General features: G+C 53.0%; 1 protein-coding gene across 1 annotated transcript; it reads left to right on the forward strand.

Annotated features, from left to right (window-relative positions):
- Positions 1 to 13,175: 13,175 nt before the first annotated feature.
- RD3 (RD3 regulator of GUCY2D) lies at positions 13,176 to 15,854 on the forward strand. Its single transcript, XM_069459547.1, has 2 exons — positions 13,176 to 13,565; positions 15,359 to 15,854. Exons 1-2 carry the CDS (start codon positions 13,270 to 13,272, stop codon positions 15,648 to 15,650), a joined length of 588 nt encoding a protein of 195 aa, XP_069315648.1. The 5' UTR covers positions 13,176 to 13,269; the 3' UTR covers positions 15,651 to 15,854.
- Positions 15,855 to 20,638: the final 4,784 nt, after the last annotated feature.

Genomic DNA, 20,638 nt, shown 5'->3' on the forward strand with positions numbered 1-20,638 from the left:
AGGGTCTGCAGGAAGGGTGTCGGGCTACAGGAACAGCAAGCGTGGATGCCCCGAGGTGGAATCGGTCTCACTGCCTCTCAGGGGCAGGAGGAGCCTCCACCTGTGAGGCCGGGTGGAGCCAACCAGAGAGCAGCAGCCGGTGCCTCCTTTCCTGTCGGCCAAAAATAAAACAAACTCCTCCCTCCCCCTCCACCTCCTGCTTTCTGGGGGATCCTTTACATTTCCAGGCTCCAACCCTGTAAGCTCCTCCTTGGAACGAGGCCCCAGTTTGCCCAGGAAAGTTACAAGTGAGTGGCCCTGTCAGTGTTGCCTTGGGTGGACGAGGGGAGCTGACTTATGTCACAAACAAACCATCTGCCCTGGTCTGGCCCAGTGGCTAAGCTCCAGCAGCCCCCCGAATCTTCCTGCCCAACCAGGGACAATTCTACTTTCTGTCTTTTTTTCTAGAAAGGCCGTGGCAGGTGCGGAAGCCTCCTGGGGAAAGAGGGAGTTGAGGAGACGCGAGTCTCTTCTCATCTCCTCCGAGCCATGCCCTCAGCATCTGCTCAGCTGGGGGTACGTGTGTCGGGATGAAGGTGGGGTGTGCTGCTTTCCCTGTCCTGTGGCCTGTGGCTAAAGCGAAAGTCCCCAACTGTATCAGTGCTCTATTGCTGAGTAACCGGAGTACCACAGACCTAGCAGCTTAAAACAACCCACAGTAATTATCTCCCAGGTTCTGTGGTCAAGAGTCTGGACACAGCTTAACTGGGTCCTCTGCTTAGGAACTCACAAGGGTGCCACCGAGGCGTGGGCTGGGGCATGTTCTTACCCGGAAGCTAAACTGGGGAAGAATCTGCTTCCTAGCTCACTTAGGTTGTTGAAGAATTCATTTCCTTGAGGTTACGGGACTGAGAATCCTGGTTCTGGCTGGCTGGAGGCTGGAGACCAACTCCAGCCCCTAGAGGCTGCCGGCAGATCCTTGCTGTCTATACCTCTCCAACATGACTGGCTACTCCACCGAACCAGCAAAAAGAGTCTCTAGAGCAAGTCGGCTAGCGAGACAGAACCGTATATAAAGGTGAAATCAAAGTCATCGCCTTTGCCATATTCTGTTGGTTTAAAGCAAGTCACAGTTCCTGCCCACGCTCTTTCTATTTTTGTGTATATCCCATTATCATTAGTCTTTTTCTGAATGATTTGAGAGGAAGCTGCAGACAAAATACCCCTCAAATACTCCAGAGTGTCCTTGCCCCCAAATAAGGGCACTCTCCTACAAGAACATATAAAATACAGCCTTCCAAGTTAAGAAATCAACAGAGACTCAGCATCACCATCCAATCTGTGGACCCTAGAAGTCTCTGATGGTTCCCTTGCTTTATAGTAGATGATGTTCCAGGTTGGTCTTGTGCATTTCTGCCCATACCTGGAATTGGTCTCTTCCCCAAGGAGCCCTCATTATTTCTAGGGATAATTGGCATTTCAAGACCATAGTTTGGGGCCTTGGCATCCATTTTTTAAAAATTTAATTTGGCTTTAGCCCAGGAGTTTGAGACCAGCTGGGGTAACATAGCGAGACCCCGTCTTTACAAAAAAATGTTTTTTTTTTTTTTTTTTTTTTTTTTTTTTTTTTTTTTTTTTTTTTTTTGAGACAGAGTCTCGCTCTGTTACCTGGGCTAGAGTGCCGTGGCGTCAGCCTAGCTCACAGCAACCTCAAACTCCTGGGCTTAAGCGATCCTACTGCCTCAGCCTCCCGAGTAGCTGGGACTACAGGCATGTGCCACCATGCCCGGCTAATTTTTTCTATATATATTTTTAGTTGGCCAGATAATTTCTTTCTATTTTTAGTAGAAACGGGGTCTCGCTCTTGCTCAGGCTGGTCTCGAACTCCTGACCTCGAGCGATCCGCCCGCCTCGGCCTCCCAGAGTGCTAGGATTACAGGCGTGAGCCACCGCGCCCGGCCTACAAAAAAATGTTTTGAAAAATTAGCTGGGCGTGGCGACACGGGCCTGTGGCCCCGGCTGCTCAGGAGGCTGCAGTGAGAAGATTGCTCGAGCCTAACAGAGCACGACCCTGTTTCTAAGATAAAATAAAATTTAATTTGATCTTGCATTGCATGCATTTTAAAAATATGTAAGTAATTTCATAAAACAATGTATTATAATGCCTATTACGCATCAGGCAGTTTCTGGAAGGTTAATTATAAACTAGCATAATTTAATAGCACCAAATTTCCCCAAAGAAGTGGAGGAGGCCTTGTGGGCCCATGCTAGGGCACTAGTGCAGTGAGGCCTCAGTGACTCCTTGGGGACAGAGTGGCTGTTGCCGGAATCTGCAGAATAGCCAGGTCTCCCAGCTGGAGCCTGGAGCTCGAGCGCCTCCGTGTCTGGCTGGTGAGGGAGACAGTGTTTAAGTGGAGAACGAGGCCAGGTAATGAGGGCGGGTGACTCCTGTTGCCATGGTTCCCAGCTCAGGTGACCCCAGGGAGCAAGGGCAGGGCGGGAGGAGCACAGCTGAGCCCTCCCCACAGCCTCTCCAGGCAGCCCCTCCGGTGTGCTCCATGTCGCCTGACTTCTGCATAAACAGGTAAGAGTCTCAGGGGTCAACAGAGAACTCTGAGCACTGCAGTTGCCCCTGCCCTGCTCCCGGGCCCTCACACACAGGAGCTCGGGGTGGTTGCATTTGCCCCAGTGAACTAGGATTGAGGAAGAGCTACGGAGGTCAGAGGTGAAGCCCCAATAGGAGCCCCGGGGGGCTGTCCACCAGAGTCTGTTCCTGGCTGACTCAGGCAGCCCACTGGGCAGTCCTGTGGGCAGCAGGACTCTGGGTCAGGGTGCATGGAGGTGGGGGGGACAATCTCCTCCCCTTCCATCCCGGGGGGTCCCTCCTTGCTCAGCCCACCAAGAATATGTATCATTTGGAAGACTGCCAAAATGCCTCCTCTTTCAAGCTGCCTTCCAGGACTATGAGAAGAGAAAGTAACACGGCATTCCACCCAACATAGACATGTATACATAGTCACACACACACACACACACACACACACACACATGGCTCACCTCCTCGCCTCCTCCAAATAAAGTGCTCATCCCTGTCACGCACAGAACACGAGATGTGTTTGGTGTTCACGACTGAGGCCAGGGGTGTATATGCCCAGGGGCTTCTGCCTGATTTGTTGATGCCACAAAGACAGCAACGGGCAGGGCAGTGGTTTGGAAGGAAAGAGCATCGGTTTTTGTCCTGGCTTTGCTGCTTACTGTGCTATGTGACAAGCTGCTGACCTTTCTGAACCTCTGATCTCAGCAGGTGTGGGAGTAAAGGGCATCCAAGCTCCTCGAAGCGCTGGCGCTGCCGTTCCGGGATCCTCAGTAGAGCAGCCCAGGGACGAGAGGACGGGGTGTTTGGTGAGGGAGGGGGAGCCAGCAGGGAGGGACGTCCATGGGTGTCTCTGGGTCTCTGAGCTCCCGGCCCAGCTGCACACAGCCTGCCCCCTCCTCAGGCTGGGAGCCCCTTCTCCACCTGCCTTCTCCACCTCCGGCCTTGGCGCCAGGCCCTGGGGCTGGCACAGGGTCCGGGCCTAGTGCACCTTTGTTGAGGAAATGAACGTGGGGTTGGGCGTGGGGGGTGGATGTGGTGATTGAAAATGGAGCACTTTCATAGTCCTTTATGAGTCTATCAGAGAACACGTTGGGGCAGAGGCTTCCAGAAAGAATCGTTCTCAGCCCTTGTGCCAACAGCAGGGCATCCACTCTGACTTATGGGGAACGTTGGGCCAGCCGTGCTCTTGTCCTTGGCGTGTCTTCCCTGTAGAAAGGAGTTGTGGGACGAGTTTACTGAAGGGGGACCCTACGGAGGACAGGGGAACCCAGAGCCTCAGCGTCGCTGCTGTACGAGCCCAGCCCTGGCGAGGTGGACGCTAAGAGAGTCGCCAGCGGTGAGCAGCGGGGACACCCAGGAGTGGGGCAGAGGCCAGCCGGCCGAGGGCTCAGGCATCAGAAAAAGGGGGACTGGGGGTGGCTGGAGGGAGGGGGTGAAAGAGTCACCGTCAGAGGGGACGTGGCGGAGTTTGCTGTGCAGCGCAGGGCGCAGTGAAAACCTCGCTATGAACTTTTCTATACAGTTTTCAGCAACCTCTGGATCAGGAGTGGATTCCATGGGCATCGATGTGCCGTCTAGGATGGGGGGATGGTCAGCCAGCACGTGGTGAACGAGCGAGTGAGAAACTCCTACGTCTCTCCCTTTAGTTCCCTGTGGTTTCTCATATATATGTACATTTTAAACAGAACGAGGCTAGAAAGAGGAGGGGAGAGGGGAAGGGGAAGGGGGAGGGGAGGGGGGAGGGGGCCTGAGCCAGCCGCCGGGAGGCGGTGGGCTTTCTCGTCTTCCCTGCAGTCAGACACGATGCTTCCCGTCCGGTGCCTTCTGCCTTCGTCTGTCTGGGCTGCTGTGACAGAATACCATAAACCGGTGGCTTATAAAGGACAGAAATGTATCTCTCGGAGTTCTGGAGGCTGGGAACTCCAAGATCAAGGTGCCGGGGGATTCAGCGTCTGCGAAGGGCCCATTTCCTCGTTCGTGGACAGCGCCTTCTCGCGTGTCCTCACGTGGTGGAGGGGCAAGAGCTCGCTCGGGCCTCTTCCGTAAGGGCACGAATTCCATTCATGGGGGCTCCACCCTCATGACCTAATCACCCGCCAAGGCCCTACCTCGTCCTATCATAACCTCGGGAGTCAGGACGTTAACGTACGAATGTGAGGGGGCCACAAACACTCAGTCAGTGGTACCTGGAGAGGAGACGTGGCCACGGGAACGGAAGGAGGCTGCCTGGGGTGGGAGGTGTGGGCAGCTGCGCCTCGCACGAACATTCTGTCGGTTTGGTCCAACCTCCTTCAGGGTTTGGGCTGCCCAGACCTGCAGGCTGAGTGTTAGAAATGGTTGGGAGCCATCCCCCCTGCCCGGAAAGGCACCAGGGGGAGGGAACAGAAGGAGCACACACACCCCAACACGCAGCCAGGGCTCTTCGCTCACCTCCCTGCAGTTTTTATTCCAGCCTCGCACCCAATGGCTTCGTATTTCCACGTCGCCGATCTGTTAACCAGATGCCGCCTACGAGGCGATGTTGGGGCTGCGACTTCCACTGATGCCCAGTGAGAGAAACAACCACCACCGCCTTTTCTCCCCAGTAGAAACTCACACTCAGCAGGGTAATCGCAAAGCCTGTGCTAATGGATCAAAATAAAGGAGCGGTCCACACCCACAGCCAGCCCCCTGGGAGTTAGGCCTCAAGGCAGCAGGCAGGGGCGGAGGTGGGGTAGGGAGACCTCCCTCTCCTGGTCACCCGCAGCACTTGAACACGCAGGGGAGGGGCCGGCTGTGTCTGGAGGGGGGCCGTGCTGGAACTCGGCCCATCCACAGGTGAGTCCCCGGCGTCACAGGGTCAGAAGTCCTGCAGCTCCATCCTGCCTTGGCACGAGGCTGCACCGGGATCTGTCCTCTGCTGGCTCAAAATGCTGGCCTGTGTGATCTCATTTACATTGTGTGTGTGTGTGTGTGTGTGTGTGTGTAAGAAGTATTAGGACGAAGGCACGACTCGGGAAAAAGGATGAACCTTTTCATTCAAACACAGAATGGTCAGTAGTACACCCAAGGTGATGCGCCTGGCTGCATCTACTGCAATGCCACTTAGAGCCCATTTCTGTGCCCGGCGCCCCTCACAGGGCAGCCTGCATCTGTTTCAGTGCCAGCTAACGTCTGCCAGGCGCAGGCTGGCACACACGTGGCCCATAGCCACAGCAGTCTGCAAGTGACAGAGTGCCCAGAGAGCAGGGACAGGCAGCAGGCCCAGCTGTGAGTGTGGGATGCTGGGATGCTTCTGGCGGCCCCAAATCTTACCTCAAATACCTCAAAATCAATGCTTTATGTTCCATGTTCCCTTTTCCTCTTGGATTTTTTCCTAAGCACAGCCCCTCCTCCAGAAAGTCAGAAGAACCGTCTGCACTTGAGCTTGCTTTGAGGGAAGGTGAGACTTTAGATGAGCAGAGAGGGACAGGTAAGGGATGCGGCAGGGCAGAGGCAGAGCTGTATCTTTGCAGGGCCCTGCTCCGCAGCCGGAGTCCCTCCTCCCCTGTTGGAAGTCGGTGGAGAGAGGGGACCCCTCCTCAAGAGCCCCCCACTTGGTTGTGGGGCACATCTGCAAGCAGCAAGTGCACCTGCCGCTCTGCAGAGGGTTGGGTGACACCCAGTTTGTGCCATGAGTGCTGGCTGGAGGAAGAAGGGCCCAGAGTGCCACCCGGACACAGGTGCTTTCTTGCTGCCGGGCCATCTCAGGTGTTGCGCACGTGTGTGTGCGTGTGTGTGTGTGTGTGTGTGTGTGTGTGTGTCAGGTCAGCCACTCCTTCTATAGATAATGCTGCTCCAGGAAAGAGGCTTAGGCGGGTCTCCATGGCAACCGCAGCTCAGGAGCTGGCCCGCCTCCGCGGTTCATCTGGGAAGCTATGGCTTCAGCCTCCCGGGACACCTCCACCACCCCCCCAAGAAACACCAGCCCAGGCTAGATCCTTCCGGTCAGGGCTGCTTTCTCTCGGCAAAACTTCTCAGAGACAGAAAGAGGGAAAAGCATGAGGCGCCAGCCAGCAGCAGAAGAGAAAAGGAGGGAGAGGCTTAGAGTGTCGCCTGCCCTCCCCTCCCTGCCCTCCCGCGGCTGCTGAACTTTCTGCTCTTCCCTGAAAAGATCCAGATACTCTCTTGGCCCAGACTGGGAAGTAAAAAGCAGGACCCTGCTGCAAACTTGCACCTCAGCAGAGGCTGACCTCAGCCAGGTAAGAGGGCGGTGTCCCCAGACCTTCCGACCCGCACCTTAGAGCAGCCACACCTGTAGAAGGTAGCGCTGAGGCCGGAGCCGGGAGGGGTGGCCTCAGGGTGTGGCAGGCTGGGGCCCCCGAGAGCATCTGCATCCAGGGCCCAGATGGCCACAGGTGGCCCCTCCAGTTTTCCTCAGCTCCACCCGAGTCGGCAGACCCTGCAGCATCCTCGGGGCCAAGGCCTGTCCTTGCTTTATAAACTCACGGGGAGGCCACAGCTCCGGCACCAGCAGCCTCTCAGGGAGAACCCAGCCCCAGTGTCTTCTCTTCCGCTTTTACGGAGAGGACACAGGCGGGGAGAAGACAGGTGAACCCTCAACAGAGATCCCTGCATGGATTGGAGAGCTGTGATTCGGGCACCTACTAAGTCCCAGGCACAGAGTCAGGCTCTAAAGATGCAGCAGTGCCCCAGACACGTGGGTGACATGTGGGCCTCAGGCTCCTTGACCACAGGCAGCCTGTGAGTCCCCAGTAACACACCCAGGAGAGCAGGCCAGGGCAGACTGGTGCAGCGTGGAGCTCCGGGGGAAAGACCGGGCTTGGAAGGAAAGTCCAGGCTGTGACTGTGGGATCAGGGTAGAGTGTCTTGGGGATTGGTCCCCTCCAGTTAGGGTCAGTCGGACCCGCACACTCACTCCTTTCTGCTTGCACCTCTGCCTCGGTGTGAGAACTGACTGCCATTCATTCGTGCATTAATTTAGGAGCCACTCACCAAGCGCCTACTGGGTACCAGCAGATTCGACAAACACAGCTCGTACCCTTGCAGAGTGCATGGCTGCGTGGGGCAGAAATACAACCCAGACTATGAGAAAATGTTCGTTACAGATGCGGTGCTGATGGGCCCTTGTGCCAGGCCCTGGTGGCCTTGGAGATCGGTGCTCCCTCAAGGGGGACAGTGAGGGGCAGGCTGCAGGGGGGTCCCGAGAGATGAGCAGATGTTTGTCAGGTGGGTGGAGGACCCACAGGGCAGGCCCTGTCAGAGCTGGCTTGGTGGATTACAGGTTTTCTGTGATGTCAAAGAGAAATAAGGTCAATTTGTGATCTGTGAAGTTGGACTTGGGCCTGAGCAAAAACAGGGCCAGGAGGAAGCTCAGTCAGAGAGAGGAACACCTACTAAGTGGCCTCTGCCCAGCCAGCCTGCCCGATCAGGGAAGCAGTCGGGGCTCTGGGACAGCCGGGAGTAAGTGCTGCTCCATGTCCATGGCCCTAGCCTGCAGACACCCAGCTCAGCTTCAAGGTGGAGGGGCCTGGGCCACTTCCCCTGGGTGTGGCTCCCTTTGCACTGAGAAACCAGCATTCCTGGCCCAAGGGACTGCACTGTCCTCCACCGGGGGCTGGGGGCTGGTGCAGGGCCTTGGCACTCATAGAAGCGCTGAGGCTCTCACCCCCCCTGCAGGGAGACTGGGCCTTGTTTCCAGCTCTGAGGAAGCCCCCCCACCCTGCTCCCACCGCTGAGACATCCCTAGTCCCCCTCTGACTGCTAACTGCCTGGAACCAGAGATGACTCTTGCCGGCGAGGCCTGGGGGAGGTTTTTCCAGCATAGCTAATGAGCCACAGCTGGCAGTAGTGTCTCCCAGGGAGCAATGGAAAAGACATTAACCTCAGGGATGTGCAAAAATAGGCTGAAGGGAAGGCTCAGAGAGCGTGGGGGTGGAAGGGGTAATGAAGGGGAAAGGAAGGAGGAGAGACAAGATTGGAGAGTAGAAGATAAACGGCTTGGGTGAGTGACGCCAAGGGCAGAGACAGCACGCGAGGGGTTTGCCGCTGTTCCCTGGGTGAACCCACGGCTGCACCACGAGCTTTCCTTGAAACAGGGGGATCAGGTCTCCCCACCCCATAAGCAGAAGCCAGGAACGGGGCTGGGGTCAAGCTTGCACCAATCCAGGAGGTCCTTTATTTTTTGTGCCCTTGACCCCCTTGGAAATCTGTGAACCCTATAAATATGCTGTCAGAGAAAAATCTCCTAAATGCATACAATTAAGTTCATTGGATTACAAAGGAAACCAGCTCTACTGAAACACAGCTATCAAAATATTTTTTAAAAACAATTTGTGGGCGGGTTACAGTGGCTCACGCCTGTAATCCTAGCACTTTGGGAGGCTGAGGCGGAAGGATTGCTTGAGCCTAGGAGTTTGAGGTTGCTGTGAGCTAGGCTGACACCATGGCACTGTAGCCGGGGCAACATAGCGAGACTCTGTCTAAAAAAAAAAAAAAAAATTGTGATATAGTAATATATGTGCATCTCTATCAACATGCAAAATAATGGCATCTAGTGACAGGTCTAATAAATGCCACGATTTCATAGTAGTGATGAGCATACCTGATATTCCAAGAATAACAACTTGAAAGTGTTATGAAAACATCTATAGCTCTGCTGGAGATAAAGTCACAGGTGATACTGATACTGCTGTCGTCTGTGGCCCTCAATCGTAACTAAAGGAAATACTACATTTCATTTAAAGGATTTTGGAAAAAAACATGATTTCCCCCCTATTCAATTCATAAATCTCTGAATTCTCCCTAGGACTCCACAGTAAGAATCCCTGCATTAAGTGACAGTGACAGCCACAGATCTAGGGGCACCAGCTGCTCGTTAGTTTATGAAGCACTTACACAGACATTACCTTATTTGATTTTCACAGTAACCTCAAGTAGGTACCCTTATTACCCCCTTATAGATGGGGAAACTGAGGCTCAGAGCCACGAGGCTGACTGGACACAGGCAGCCTATGGCAGGGAGGGGAAGGTCACAGGACCTGAATTCAGGGTTTCTCTGCTGAAGCCTGCATGGTTTCCTCAGCACCAGCCTGAGCTGGAGGGCGGGTGGGGGCATAGCCAGGCCACCAAGCGTGCCCCTGGGGTCAGAGGCGGTGAGGTCGGAGTGGGGGCGAGAGTCTGGGTGCAGGGGAGGTGGGGAGAGGGAACGGAAGGCAGGCGTCACTGGACAGCAAGCCCTGTCCCCACCCCAGCTCCCAGCCCAGGAGGGACACACCTCCCCAAGGTTCTCACAGAGGACCACGGGGTTTGGAGGGGCCTTCACAATCACAGGGCCCCCATCCCACCCTCCTAGCTGGCTTTCCTTTCTTCTCACTTTGCGTGTCACTCCATTTGGTCAGCTTTCCATCTGTGGCTTCTCTCCAGCTGTGGGGCAGGGACAACGTGGCATGCCCTTCAAGGCTCTCCGAATTCTTTAGCCATGAATTCACCTGCTTGCGTCCTAACAATTACAGCCCCGATCATTGCACAGGATTTTACAGTTTACCAAATGTTCCCACATACTTTCTCACTTCAGCCTCACGGGAACCCGGCAGAGTGGGCTGAGCAGGTGTATTAACCCCATTGTAAAAACGCAGACACACGGCCAGCTGGCTAATGAGCTCGAGCCGAGGCACACAGTGCGTGCTTGGTAGAGATTCCCTGGTGTCCCCTGCGCTGGCCGTCCCGCTGAGGTCCGGGAGGGTCCCTCTGTGCAGGAGAGCTGCGCCTGTTGTGTTGCAATTGCTCCTCGCTTGTTCTCCTCCCTCTCGCGAATGCACACTCCTGCGGGAGCCCCAGCACCTGGCACAGGGACAGGCATGTCACAGACACTCCCCTGTGTCTGCTGAGTCTCGAGTGAGTGGGTGAGTGGGTGAGAACCTTCAGTCTCCAGACCCCACGTCCGCCCACACACCCCGCTGTGCTGTGGCCTCGGCGCCCAGGCCCGTGGGAAGAGGAGAACCCCACGGCCACAGAAGTGAGTAGAGTAGAAGCCGTGGGCAGAGGTGCTGGGGAACAAAGCAAGCCCACCACACAGAATGAATCGGGACGGCTTCCTGCAAAAAGCAAGTTTTGAGCTAGATTTTTTCCAACTTTTAAATTACGAACATGTGCAAACATGTAGAAAAGTTGGAAGAATAGTGCAATAAACGCTCATAAATACTCCCAGATACACCAGTTGTTTATATTTTGCCATATCTGCCCTGTGTGTTCATTTGTGTGTGTACATATTTAGATACACTTGCCGAACTATTCGGATGCAAGACACGCAGGCACCCCTGAGTGTGCCCGCATCACCTCTGAGACTGCGCTATGCCGATATTCCCCACCCTGAATACAATTTTGATACTAAGAAAATGATCATTTCTTAATATTCAGCTCATATTCAAATTTCCCCAATCATCCTAATTTTTTAAAACAAGGATTCTACATCAATGTTCCTGCATTTGAGGCAGATCGTTAGTGCCACTGACTGAGCGGGAAGCAGGCTTTCTTTGTGGGAATGCTCTGAGGTCACAGTGGCGCTGCCGTGGGCGGGGTGGCCAGCCGGAGGGTGAGGGGCCTTGGAGCTTGCGCCGAGGAGTTGGCTCTGTTAATCCAGAGCAAGGAGGGGCAGACCCCGAACTGTGCACGGCACCCGGGAAGGTCACTCTTGCTGTTGTTGAACAGACTACACCCGGCACCATGTTACTCCCTGGCCTCAGCCGTGGGTCAGGTCCTGGGACGCCCTGGGATAAGGCGGCCCCCTCTGGCGTCCGTCTGGCCTGCCACCTGCCTCCCTGTCCCTCTTCTCCCCTGCTCCCTTCTGCTCTCTCTCTCTCCTGCCCTCCTTTGCCCTTAAGAACTTAATCAGACCAGCTGAAGAGCCTCCTGGGAGAACAGCTGGCCCCGGGACAGAAATAGCTCCAGCAGAAACCTTGTCTCCGCCAAAGCCTGCAGCCCTGGCCAGAGTTGAGCAGAGCATGGAGGGCAGGGAGGAAAAAATTCTGAACACCCTCCTCCCCCTGTGAGGCCCCACACCTCAGGACTCGGGTGGCACCACCCCGCCCGGCCCCTGCCACCTGGCATAGGGTGAGGCGAGTGGCAGGGCAGCTGGCTCTAGGGGCCCTCAGGTCGGGAGCATGAGCCTGACACCCAGGGAAGAGGCTCGCTAGGTAGATTTGTAGCCCAGCTGCACAACTCTCCCTCTCTCTCTCTCTCTCTCTCTCTCTCACACACACACACACACAGAGGCAACCCCAGTGACTAAAGCACCACACGGCAACCCTACCTATCACTCTGGGATTAATCCAAATAAGTTAGAAAATAAGGATCACTCCATTTATTTATGGATGCTCATTGCATATCTGCTATGGGCCTGACCCTGTGCTGAGTGCTGGGTGCTAGGCACTGGGAGCTGGGTGCTGGGAGCTGGGTGCTGGATACCGGGTAGGACGATGCACAGACCTGGTTTCTCGCTCCGTCTGGAGAGGGAGAGGGGCACACAGGCCACCACAGCACGGCGTGACCGAGCCATGAGGGGCCAGCCGGAGCGGCCTGGCAGCAGGGAAGGGAGGGTCAGGGAATTCTCCGAAAAGAAGCAAAGTGTGTGCTAAGCGCTTTAGTCAAGAATGGGGTGATTGACAGTGTCTACGTGTGTGCCCAGACCTGAAAGCGAGAGTGAGCTGGCACAGCAGGGGACGAGTGGGTGGGCAGGACTGGGGAAAAGAGGTTTGGTGGGGGACACAGGTCAGGAAGGACACAGGCGCCGCCTGAGAAAGGCCCTGAAGCCACATGGAAAGGTCTGAGTTTAGTCTCGGGGGTGCTCGGGAGCCACGGAAAGGCGGAAGCGTGGCAGAGCCTGGACGCGGGGCGATGTGCAGACAGACCCGCACCGCCCGGCGCTTCCACCCACGGAGGCTCCTCCCGCGCCGCAGCGAACCGCGTCACGTGAATCCGTGCTACAGCTACTGTTTCAAAAACATTTGAAAGGAGTTTTGCAACTGATTTAGAATTATTACTCATTTCAATGTTTCACATTTCTGTGTATATTCTGAAGCCAATGACACGTTGGGGTGAGGGGCTGATGGGCCCCGGAGCGACAGCTCGCAGACGCCCGCGCGCCGGGCCGGAGCCGCTGCTGGGGGCGGCGGAGGAGAACTAGTCTCCAGGCAGATGGGGCGGCTTTGTGGGCAGGGGACAGCGCTGGCTGGGCTGTGACACAGCCCAGCACGTTCAGCAGCCCTTGCAGGAAGGAGTGACCTGTACGTATCCGGGCCCTCTTCAGTGGTGTCCGCTGAACACCTGAAATGCCACCATTCACTCTTCTGGGGTTAAGCATCCCAAAACGCAAACACTCCAGGAAAGGTGACACATTTTGTTGCAACACCTTCCTGTGCCAGAAGTGATGCGATCCCCTGCCCCCAGGCAGAGGCTCCTGGTGTTCGTGGCTCTCAGGACAGAGCACACCCCACCCCGACCCTCAACACATACACTGCAGCCCACCCTCGTTATTTGGGGCACGTGAGGTAATTCAAGGCTGAGAAGAAAACTTCCTAGCTGTCCCTGACCCCAAGAGCACGGTCTGATGGTCTGTCCTCACCTCCCAACCTCCCAGGAAGGGGTCAGCGGGGTACTGTGAAGCCCCCCAGTTTCAGAAAGACCCACTCCTGCTCTGTCCCAGCAGGCCGGGGGCCATGTCCCTCATCCCCTGGCTGCGGTGGACCGAGGCCTCGCCCCGGCTGTCCTCCCGGAGCCCAGCTGAGATGGTGCTGGAGACGCTCATGATGGAGCTGGCGGGGCAGATGCGAGAGGCCGAGAGGCAGCAGCGGGAGCGCAGCAACGCGGTCCGGAAGGTGTGCACCGGCGTGGACTACAGCTGGCTGGCCAGCACGCCGCGGCCCGCCTACGACCTCAGCCCCGGTGAGCGGCTGCAGCTGGAGGACGTCTGTGCCAAGATCCACCCGTCCTACTGTGGGCCTGCCATCCTCAGGTGAGCACGCGACGGGGACCAGCCCCCGGGAGGGTGGCTGCGCTGCTAGGGGCCTAGACGACCCAGTTATCTGTGAGAAGGAGCAAGGGAGGGAAAGGAATCTGAAAAAGGCCATGGAATACCAGCTAGGGCTAGATGTTCAGAGGGAGGCAGAGGGCAGCTCCTGGAGGAAAGTGAGTTTTGATGGGAGAGAACCCAAGGCCTTGGGCTTCCTGTTCTCCCTGCTGGGCTGTTATTATCCTGGATTTGGACACAGCTGCTTCCTTCTCCTTTGCCAGTTTATCTTCAACATCATCTCCTTAGAGAAGTCTTCCCAGGCAACATCTCCAAAATTGGTTTCTTAATCATCCTATTTTATATTAGCTTGCACACTAGTCTGCCTGTGGGGTGAGTGTGAGTGTCTGTGTGTGTGTTAAGGATTCAGAGCTCGGGGACACTGATTAGAGCTTGGTACAACAATGTTCCTGAATATAAAAGTAGCCGTATAAACATATGCTCTGGCCGCATGGTCCTGTCTTGGCAGGATTGGTATTAAAGTCAAAGAAGCATCAAGTCCAAACAACCAAGAGTAACTTCAAAATAACTCAAGTTCTTTAATGCATTTCTCAAGTTCTTCATCTGCACTTCTTGTAAAGGAGCATAAACCCACAATCAAATGTTTAAAAATTCCCCTTAGTCTCCCCAAATCTTCCCTCACCCATCACTTTAAGCAGCATCAGCATCTACAGTACAGCTTTTTCTTTGGAATTCTCCTGAAAAGCTTCTCTCCTTCAGCCCCCTCCACACTCCTTCGGTTCTGTAGTCTTTTTACCAACCCCTCCCCTTCCTCCAGGCTGAGAACCTCACCCTCTCCTGTTTTTTTTATTCTGCCTCTCAGAAGCTCCCAAAATGCATCCATGCCACAAGCACTGGGGACAGGGGGTGGGGTGCAGTCCCAGGTGCTGCTGATGAGACCTGAGCTGAGAAAGCAAACCCACAGGTGAGGGGACGGCTGGGAACACTCACATGGGCACGATCTTCCTGTCTCATTTCTGGTCTCAAGTCACTGGTGAGAAGTTTGAGAAGTCCCGACTCTCCATGTGGTGGAGGGAACCGATATTAAATAGACTTGCTGAAGTTAATTCTCGAGCTCTAAGCAAAGACATTCTGGGCAGAGGAAAAGCTTGGGAAAGCACACAGGGACCCCACAGAACCTGGGGCAGGGAGGGCACACGTGACTCTTCCTGGCTGGAGTGCAAGGTGGCCTGGGGAAGCAGCAGGGGACGCCTGTGCATGGCAGACAGCTCACCCCGCCCAGAAAGTGACAGGCACTATGGAAGGAATCTCACAGGGCAGTGGCATAACCAGATACACGTTTCAGAGAGACCATGCTGGCCAGCGGGTGGAGAAGGGGTGGGAGAGGGTGAGCCTGAAAGTGTCACATCGGTAGGGCTGCCACAGTGGAGGGCTCCCCTTCATGCTCTGGCATCGACAGCCTTGGGTAAGTCAGGATCTTTTCATGCGTTAGCTCATTAAATCTCAGAAAATGGGCAGCCATTACCCCAGTTTACAGACGAGGTAGCTGAGGCCCGTGGAGGCCAGATGGGGCAGAGCTGGGATTTGAACTCAGGATTGCCTGAAGCAGTAGCAGCAGCGCGGGGTGGTCCCTGATTCTCTCCAAGGGCAGGGCAGAGTGGACGAAATGGGAACCGACCTGGAGGATGCGCAGGGGCCGCTCGGGGTTAGAGGCTGCCATGCGCCTGTCGCGCTGTAGCCGGTGCCTGGCCCCACCGCGCCCTCCCCCTCCCGCCCAGGTTCCGGCAGCTGATGGCAGAGCGTGAACCCGAGGTGCAGGAGGTGTCCCGGCTCTTCCGCTCGGTGCTGCAGGAAGTCCTGGAGAGGATGAAGCAGGAGGAGGAGGCCCACAAGCTGACGCGGCAGTGGAGTCTGCGGCCGCGCGGCAGCCTGGCCACCTTCAAGACCCGCGCGCGCATCTCCCCGTTCGCAAGCGACATCCGGACCATCTCTGAGGACGTGGAGAGGGACACGCACCCGCCGCCCCGGACCTGGAGCATGCCCGAGTTCCGGGCGCCCAAAACCGACTGAGCCCCACCACTCCCCTGCTCAGGAGCTGAGCCACCTGCAGGAGGGCATGATGGGCTGGTGACCTGGTCGCTGGGTCCCGGAACCTCCCCACCCACCCGTGATGAGAACAAAGAGGCGACCCCATTCCAAGACACTGCTGCACGATGGAGCAACCTCTCCCCGCCCCACCCTCTTCCTGTGGCCATAAGGCCGAGCTGGGGCTTGGAGCTGCATGGGGCCTTCTCTCCCCTGACGGACAGATTCAAGGCCTTGGCAGACAGACCATGGCCCCGTCCCCATCTCCTGTTTCTGCACGGAAAGGGGAGAATTGCCCTATTTTTTTCAAGACCCGAGTTCCCACCCCAACCTCAGGGATGTCCCACTCGGCCCTACTCCGTGGGTGATAAGGGGCCTGTTGGGTGGTGTCCATTCTCTGCTGGCGACTGGCTGATCTCATCCCTGCAGGTGGGTCACAGCCTCATGGGCGGGCAGAGCTGGAAGGGACCAGGGAGACCATTAGATCCACTCTCTTCAGCTAGTCAATGGGGGAACTGAGGCTCAGAGAGGGACACACTTTTTCCGCCTTAAACTGTAGCCAGGTCCCCATGGGCAGTGAGATTGTCCCTGCACCAATAGTCTCTGCCCCTGAGTCCTTGAATCCTTGAATCCTGGGCTATGATGGGACAGGACCAAAGGCTACATCTCTACCTACTTGTGGTCTAATTCATCTCTTATCTTGGCATTAGGGTGGGGGTCTAAGCTGCTTTCCAAGAAAAGTAGCTGGGGGAGGAGGTAGGTTACCTGTTACTGCAGCCCACAGTGTCACCATGTAAGATGCAGCTAATCCCCAGTGGCTCCTCCCAGAGGATCAGCTTCAGGGCCTCAGACTTGCTGCTCTGAAGAGCCGGGGTCTCTGTCCCGGAAGTCACACCTGCTCTCCAGCTTTCCCCAGGAAGCGATGCCCAAACCCCTAAGGACCTCGAGGGACCTGGGTGAAATGTTCTAGAAGAGCTTTGTACAAGCTTCACTGTCCTATTTTCTGACATGGCTAGATCTTGATGATGGACAAATTTGGAAGGCTGGGCGGCCTCCCCACACACCCTGGGGGTTGAAGTGGGGTGTAAGGGGCTGGGTGGGGAAAGTGTCTACCCCCAACTACCAGAGCATGCTCAGAACATGCAAGTGGATCTTAATAGTAGTCTAAGTAAAATGCCAGGAGGAGATACATCAACAGGGGGAAAATCCATGTGTTCCCTGACCAAGCTCATTGGGAAAAAAATTTCTTTTTTAATGATCTGGTTTTGGATTATTTTCACTTGAATCTGGACAGAGCATCATTATTGTGGAAAACCTCTCACAAACACTATCAAGTTAATTGGTTTATTAACATCATTGGTGCAAGTTGAGAATCACTTAAATTAGAAGATACACCTTAAACATCTTACATACTTTATTTGAGGACATAAGAAAGTTCATTCAGTTGCCAAATTTTTGAAGTAGGTCCAAGCTGTGTTCACTTTTTTATGACATGTGTGTGTGTTGTCTGGCAGGAGTTCTACACTTAAGTTTTATTGGTTTGCATTCTTTAATCATAAGACTAACAGGCATAAACAAGTTTTGGAACAAGCAGAAGCGACCCTTGGTAAGCAGACGACTCCATTGGTAGGGGCAAAAGTGCTGGGGGAGAACCAGAAAAAGGCCTACAGGCCGTGAGCTTTCTGGGTGCCCTGGGTATGCGACGGCATGTATTTTCAAGGGAATGGTTAACTTGGGGGGAGGTTCAGAGGAGGCCAGATAAGAGAATGTCTATGATTTTCCTCCTTCCCTACTACCTTAAAAATACCTCTTCTTCCCAAAGAAAGGAAGACCTTAGGCTTTCAACGTGGTGTTCTTTTTTAAGTTTAAGGAACTGGCTGCCACTGAAAACCTTCCTTGCCAACCTCAGCCATGACGGAGAGAACCCACTGGCCTCTGCAGACACTGGTTGTCCTAGCGCAGCTGACCCCAGCTGGTGGCACTCAAATTCATTGAGGGTCCAGACGTTGTTCCTCTGGATTCAGGTTGTTAACAAGATTAATGATGTCTGCTTCCATTTCTATTTTTAAAAACACAATAACCACAAATAAAACAACAAAAGAGTTTGAGAGCCTCCTTGTGAGTATTTGATGACGGGCTGGTGGCATCCGGAGGGCCTGGGTAGAGCACGCTCAAGATTGGGACGCGCAGCCTGTCTGCACTCAGCTCAACGCCACTAGCCGCCACAGGGAGTGGGTGGGTGTTGGAGCACTTGGTGACTGCATTATTTTTTCTTATTTTATTAGTTTTTTTAAAACTTGTTAATTATCAAAATTTTCAAACACTCAAAAAAGGAGAGGGAAAAATTTAAGGAGCCTCATATACCCACAACCAACATTTAGTTGTTACTAATATTTCACCGTATTTGCTTTATCTATTTTTTTGTGAAATATTTTAAGATAAATTCCAGACATCATGACATTACACCCCTAAATACTTCAGTATGCACTGCACAGAAATAACAAATTTTTTCTACGTAGCTACACAACCACTGTCACTCCTAACACACTCAGTTCATATTCAAATTTCCCTATTCCCAACAAATAATTCTTGCAGTTTATTTCTTTGAATGAGAATCTAATCAACCCTCACACTCTGAAAAGAAAGTTACAATTTGTTTTATACTTGCTCATATAGCGGCATTTAATTCCACAATGAAGCACTGTTGAAAGACAGAGTGCTTATGGAACATTCGTGTTGACAGGAAATAAGTTATGATCATAGTTCTGAAATTAGCCTAAAGATGCTCTTTACTCAGATTCTTGTTCTAGTCATTTGATTAAAATTCTTCCATGGTTACAACCGAGATTCCCTCATACTTTGAAAAGTCACGTTAAAAAGTGATAGCGACACTATACCTAATCTGACTTTTCCTTTGATGAAAATACTTGTCACGTCCATGTGTTTTATTTTCTGAGACATGCTTGCAAATAGCAACCTAAAACCTCCCCTTTCCTTGCTATTTAGAAATAAAATACTAAAATTTACCAAAATCACTTAAGGGAAATCTCAAGAGTTCCAATAGTAGGTAATGAAAAAAGTTTCTGTCTGTTTTTGATGCCATGATTCACCATGGAAATTTCAGGCAATGTCTTAATATTCCTATTGTCCCCCAACAAAACACAATATGTTACTTCAAAATTTATTCACCAACAAATCTTTTTTAGACAATTATTTTAAATTAGCACCCTGACTCATTTGTTAAAAGGGGAAATTGACATCTGTTTCCCTTTAAGAATACTATTACATATTGTATTAAATTAGCATTGCAATATTTAGCAAGGTGCTAATCTAAAAATAAAAACATTTACAAAAAATCATTTCTATATCATCTTCAAGGGAAAAAATAATGATTTTTTTAAAGTTTCTAAAGATGTTCAAGACTTTTTATATTACTGAGAAAGGTGTTCACAAGCCAACAGAAGTTGGGAAGTGTTTTCTAGAATGTTTTATTGTATTGCATTCCAGTTACAATTCCCTTGCTGGAACAAATACAACATTCTCAAAAACCCTGCAGTTAAACTTGGAAGTTTTCCAGCCCAGTCTCCCCCTCCCAGCTACGATTTGATTTGGGGAAAATTACATTCCAGGAACAAGCTGTTCCTCTCTGGGAGGACTGAGTAGTGCAGCTAACTGCTCAGAAGCCATTTCTGGCACCTGCTCAGGACTATGGGCCTCTGCTAGGCTCTCAGTAAGTGTCCAGGCTCTAAAACCCAGGGCAAAAGCGGATATAGTTGAAGTTAGCTTCTCCTTTAGCCTTCTCCTTTTGTATTACAGAAAAGAAATCGAGCCACTAGGCAAAGAAGCTGCTCCAAACTGTAAAAGGAATGGGAGAAAAATGTCTTTTGTCCAAATAAGCCAGCCCAATAATATTGCTATGGACAGAAATGGCATTGTCATCAAGACACTCCTTTATTATGTCTGAATGGTCCTTTACAGTTTACAAAGTGATCTTGACCAGGAGGTGAGGTACGTTTTGTCCCAGAAGTGGAAACCAGGGCTCCTTCCACGTGCTGCCCTGCCGCTGCCTCTCGGCAATATAGATCCTCAGGTGCTCTCACAACAGCTCCCAAATCTTTGGTCTCTGTACGCACCACACAGTGATGTGAATGTTTATGGTTTTGCTGTCACCTCTTCCCCATCCCCACTGGCCCCTGCCTCTAATAGTCTGTGAAATCCTTAAGTGCAGGAAGCAGGTCTTTCCCCTCTGTGTCTCTACCTTCTGTGTACACAGTAGGTACTTCATAAGATCGTTTTCCTTTTAATATCATCTCAGTTATTTCAAAGAATTTAATATTACCTTTAATCCCATACCAAGATAATTCACAGAAGCTCACACCCACCTTTACTCTTGCTGCAAGGACTACATATAAGGTTCTCATGGATGGGAAAACTAGAAAGTTCCCGACTGCCTAACTTTCTGTTGCCATAACAATCTTCTGCTCAGGTATATACAACGATAACAGCTGCTCATTGTCCCTAGTATGAAGTCAGCTCATCATTGTCACTTTCTTTTTTTTTTTTTTTTTTGAGACAGAGTCTCACTCTGTTGCCCAGGCTAGAGTGAGTGCCATGGCGTCAGCCTAGCTCACAGCAACCTCAGACTCCTGAGCTCAAGGGATCCTCCTGTCTCAGCCTCCCGAGTAGCTGGGACTACAGGCATGCACCACCATGCCCGGCTAATTTTTTCTGTATATATATTTTTAGCTGTCCATATAATTTCTTTCTATTTTTAGTAGAGATGGGGTCTCGCTCTTGCTCAGGCTGGTCTCGAACTCCTGAGCTCAAACGATCCGCCCACCTCGGCCTCCCAGAGTGCTAGGATTACAGACGTGAGCCACCGCGCCCGGCCATCATTGTCACTTTCTGAAGAACTTTTCATTTTAGTTGTTTTCTTCCTTTACCTCTGCATCTTATCTTAAAAGGTTTCCTGT

This window comes from Eulemur rufifrons, chromosome 27 (genome assembly GCF_041146395.1).
Source record: "Eulemur rufifrons isolate Redbay chromosome 27, OSU_ERuf_1, whole genome shotgun sequence".
NCBI classification, from domain to species: domain Eukaryota; kingdom Metazoa; phylum Chordata; class Mammalia; order Primates; family Lemuridae; genus Eulemur; species Eulemur rufifrons.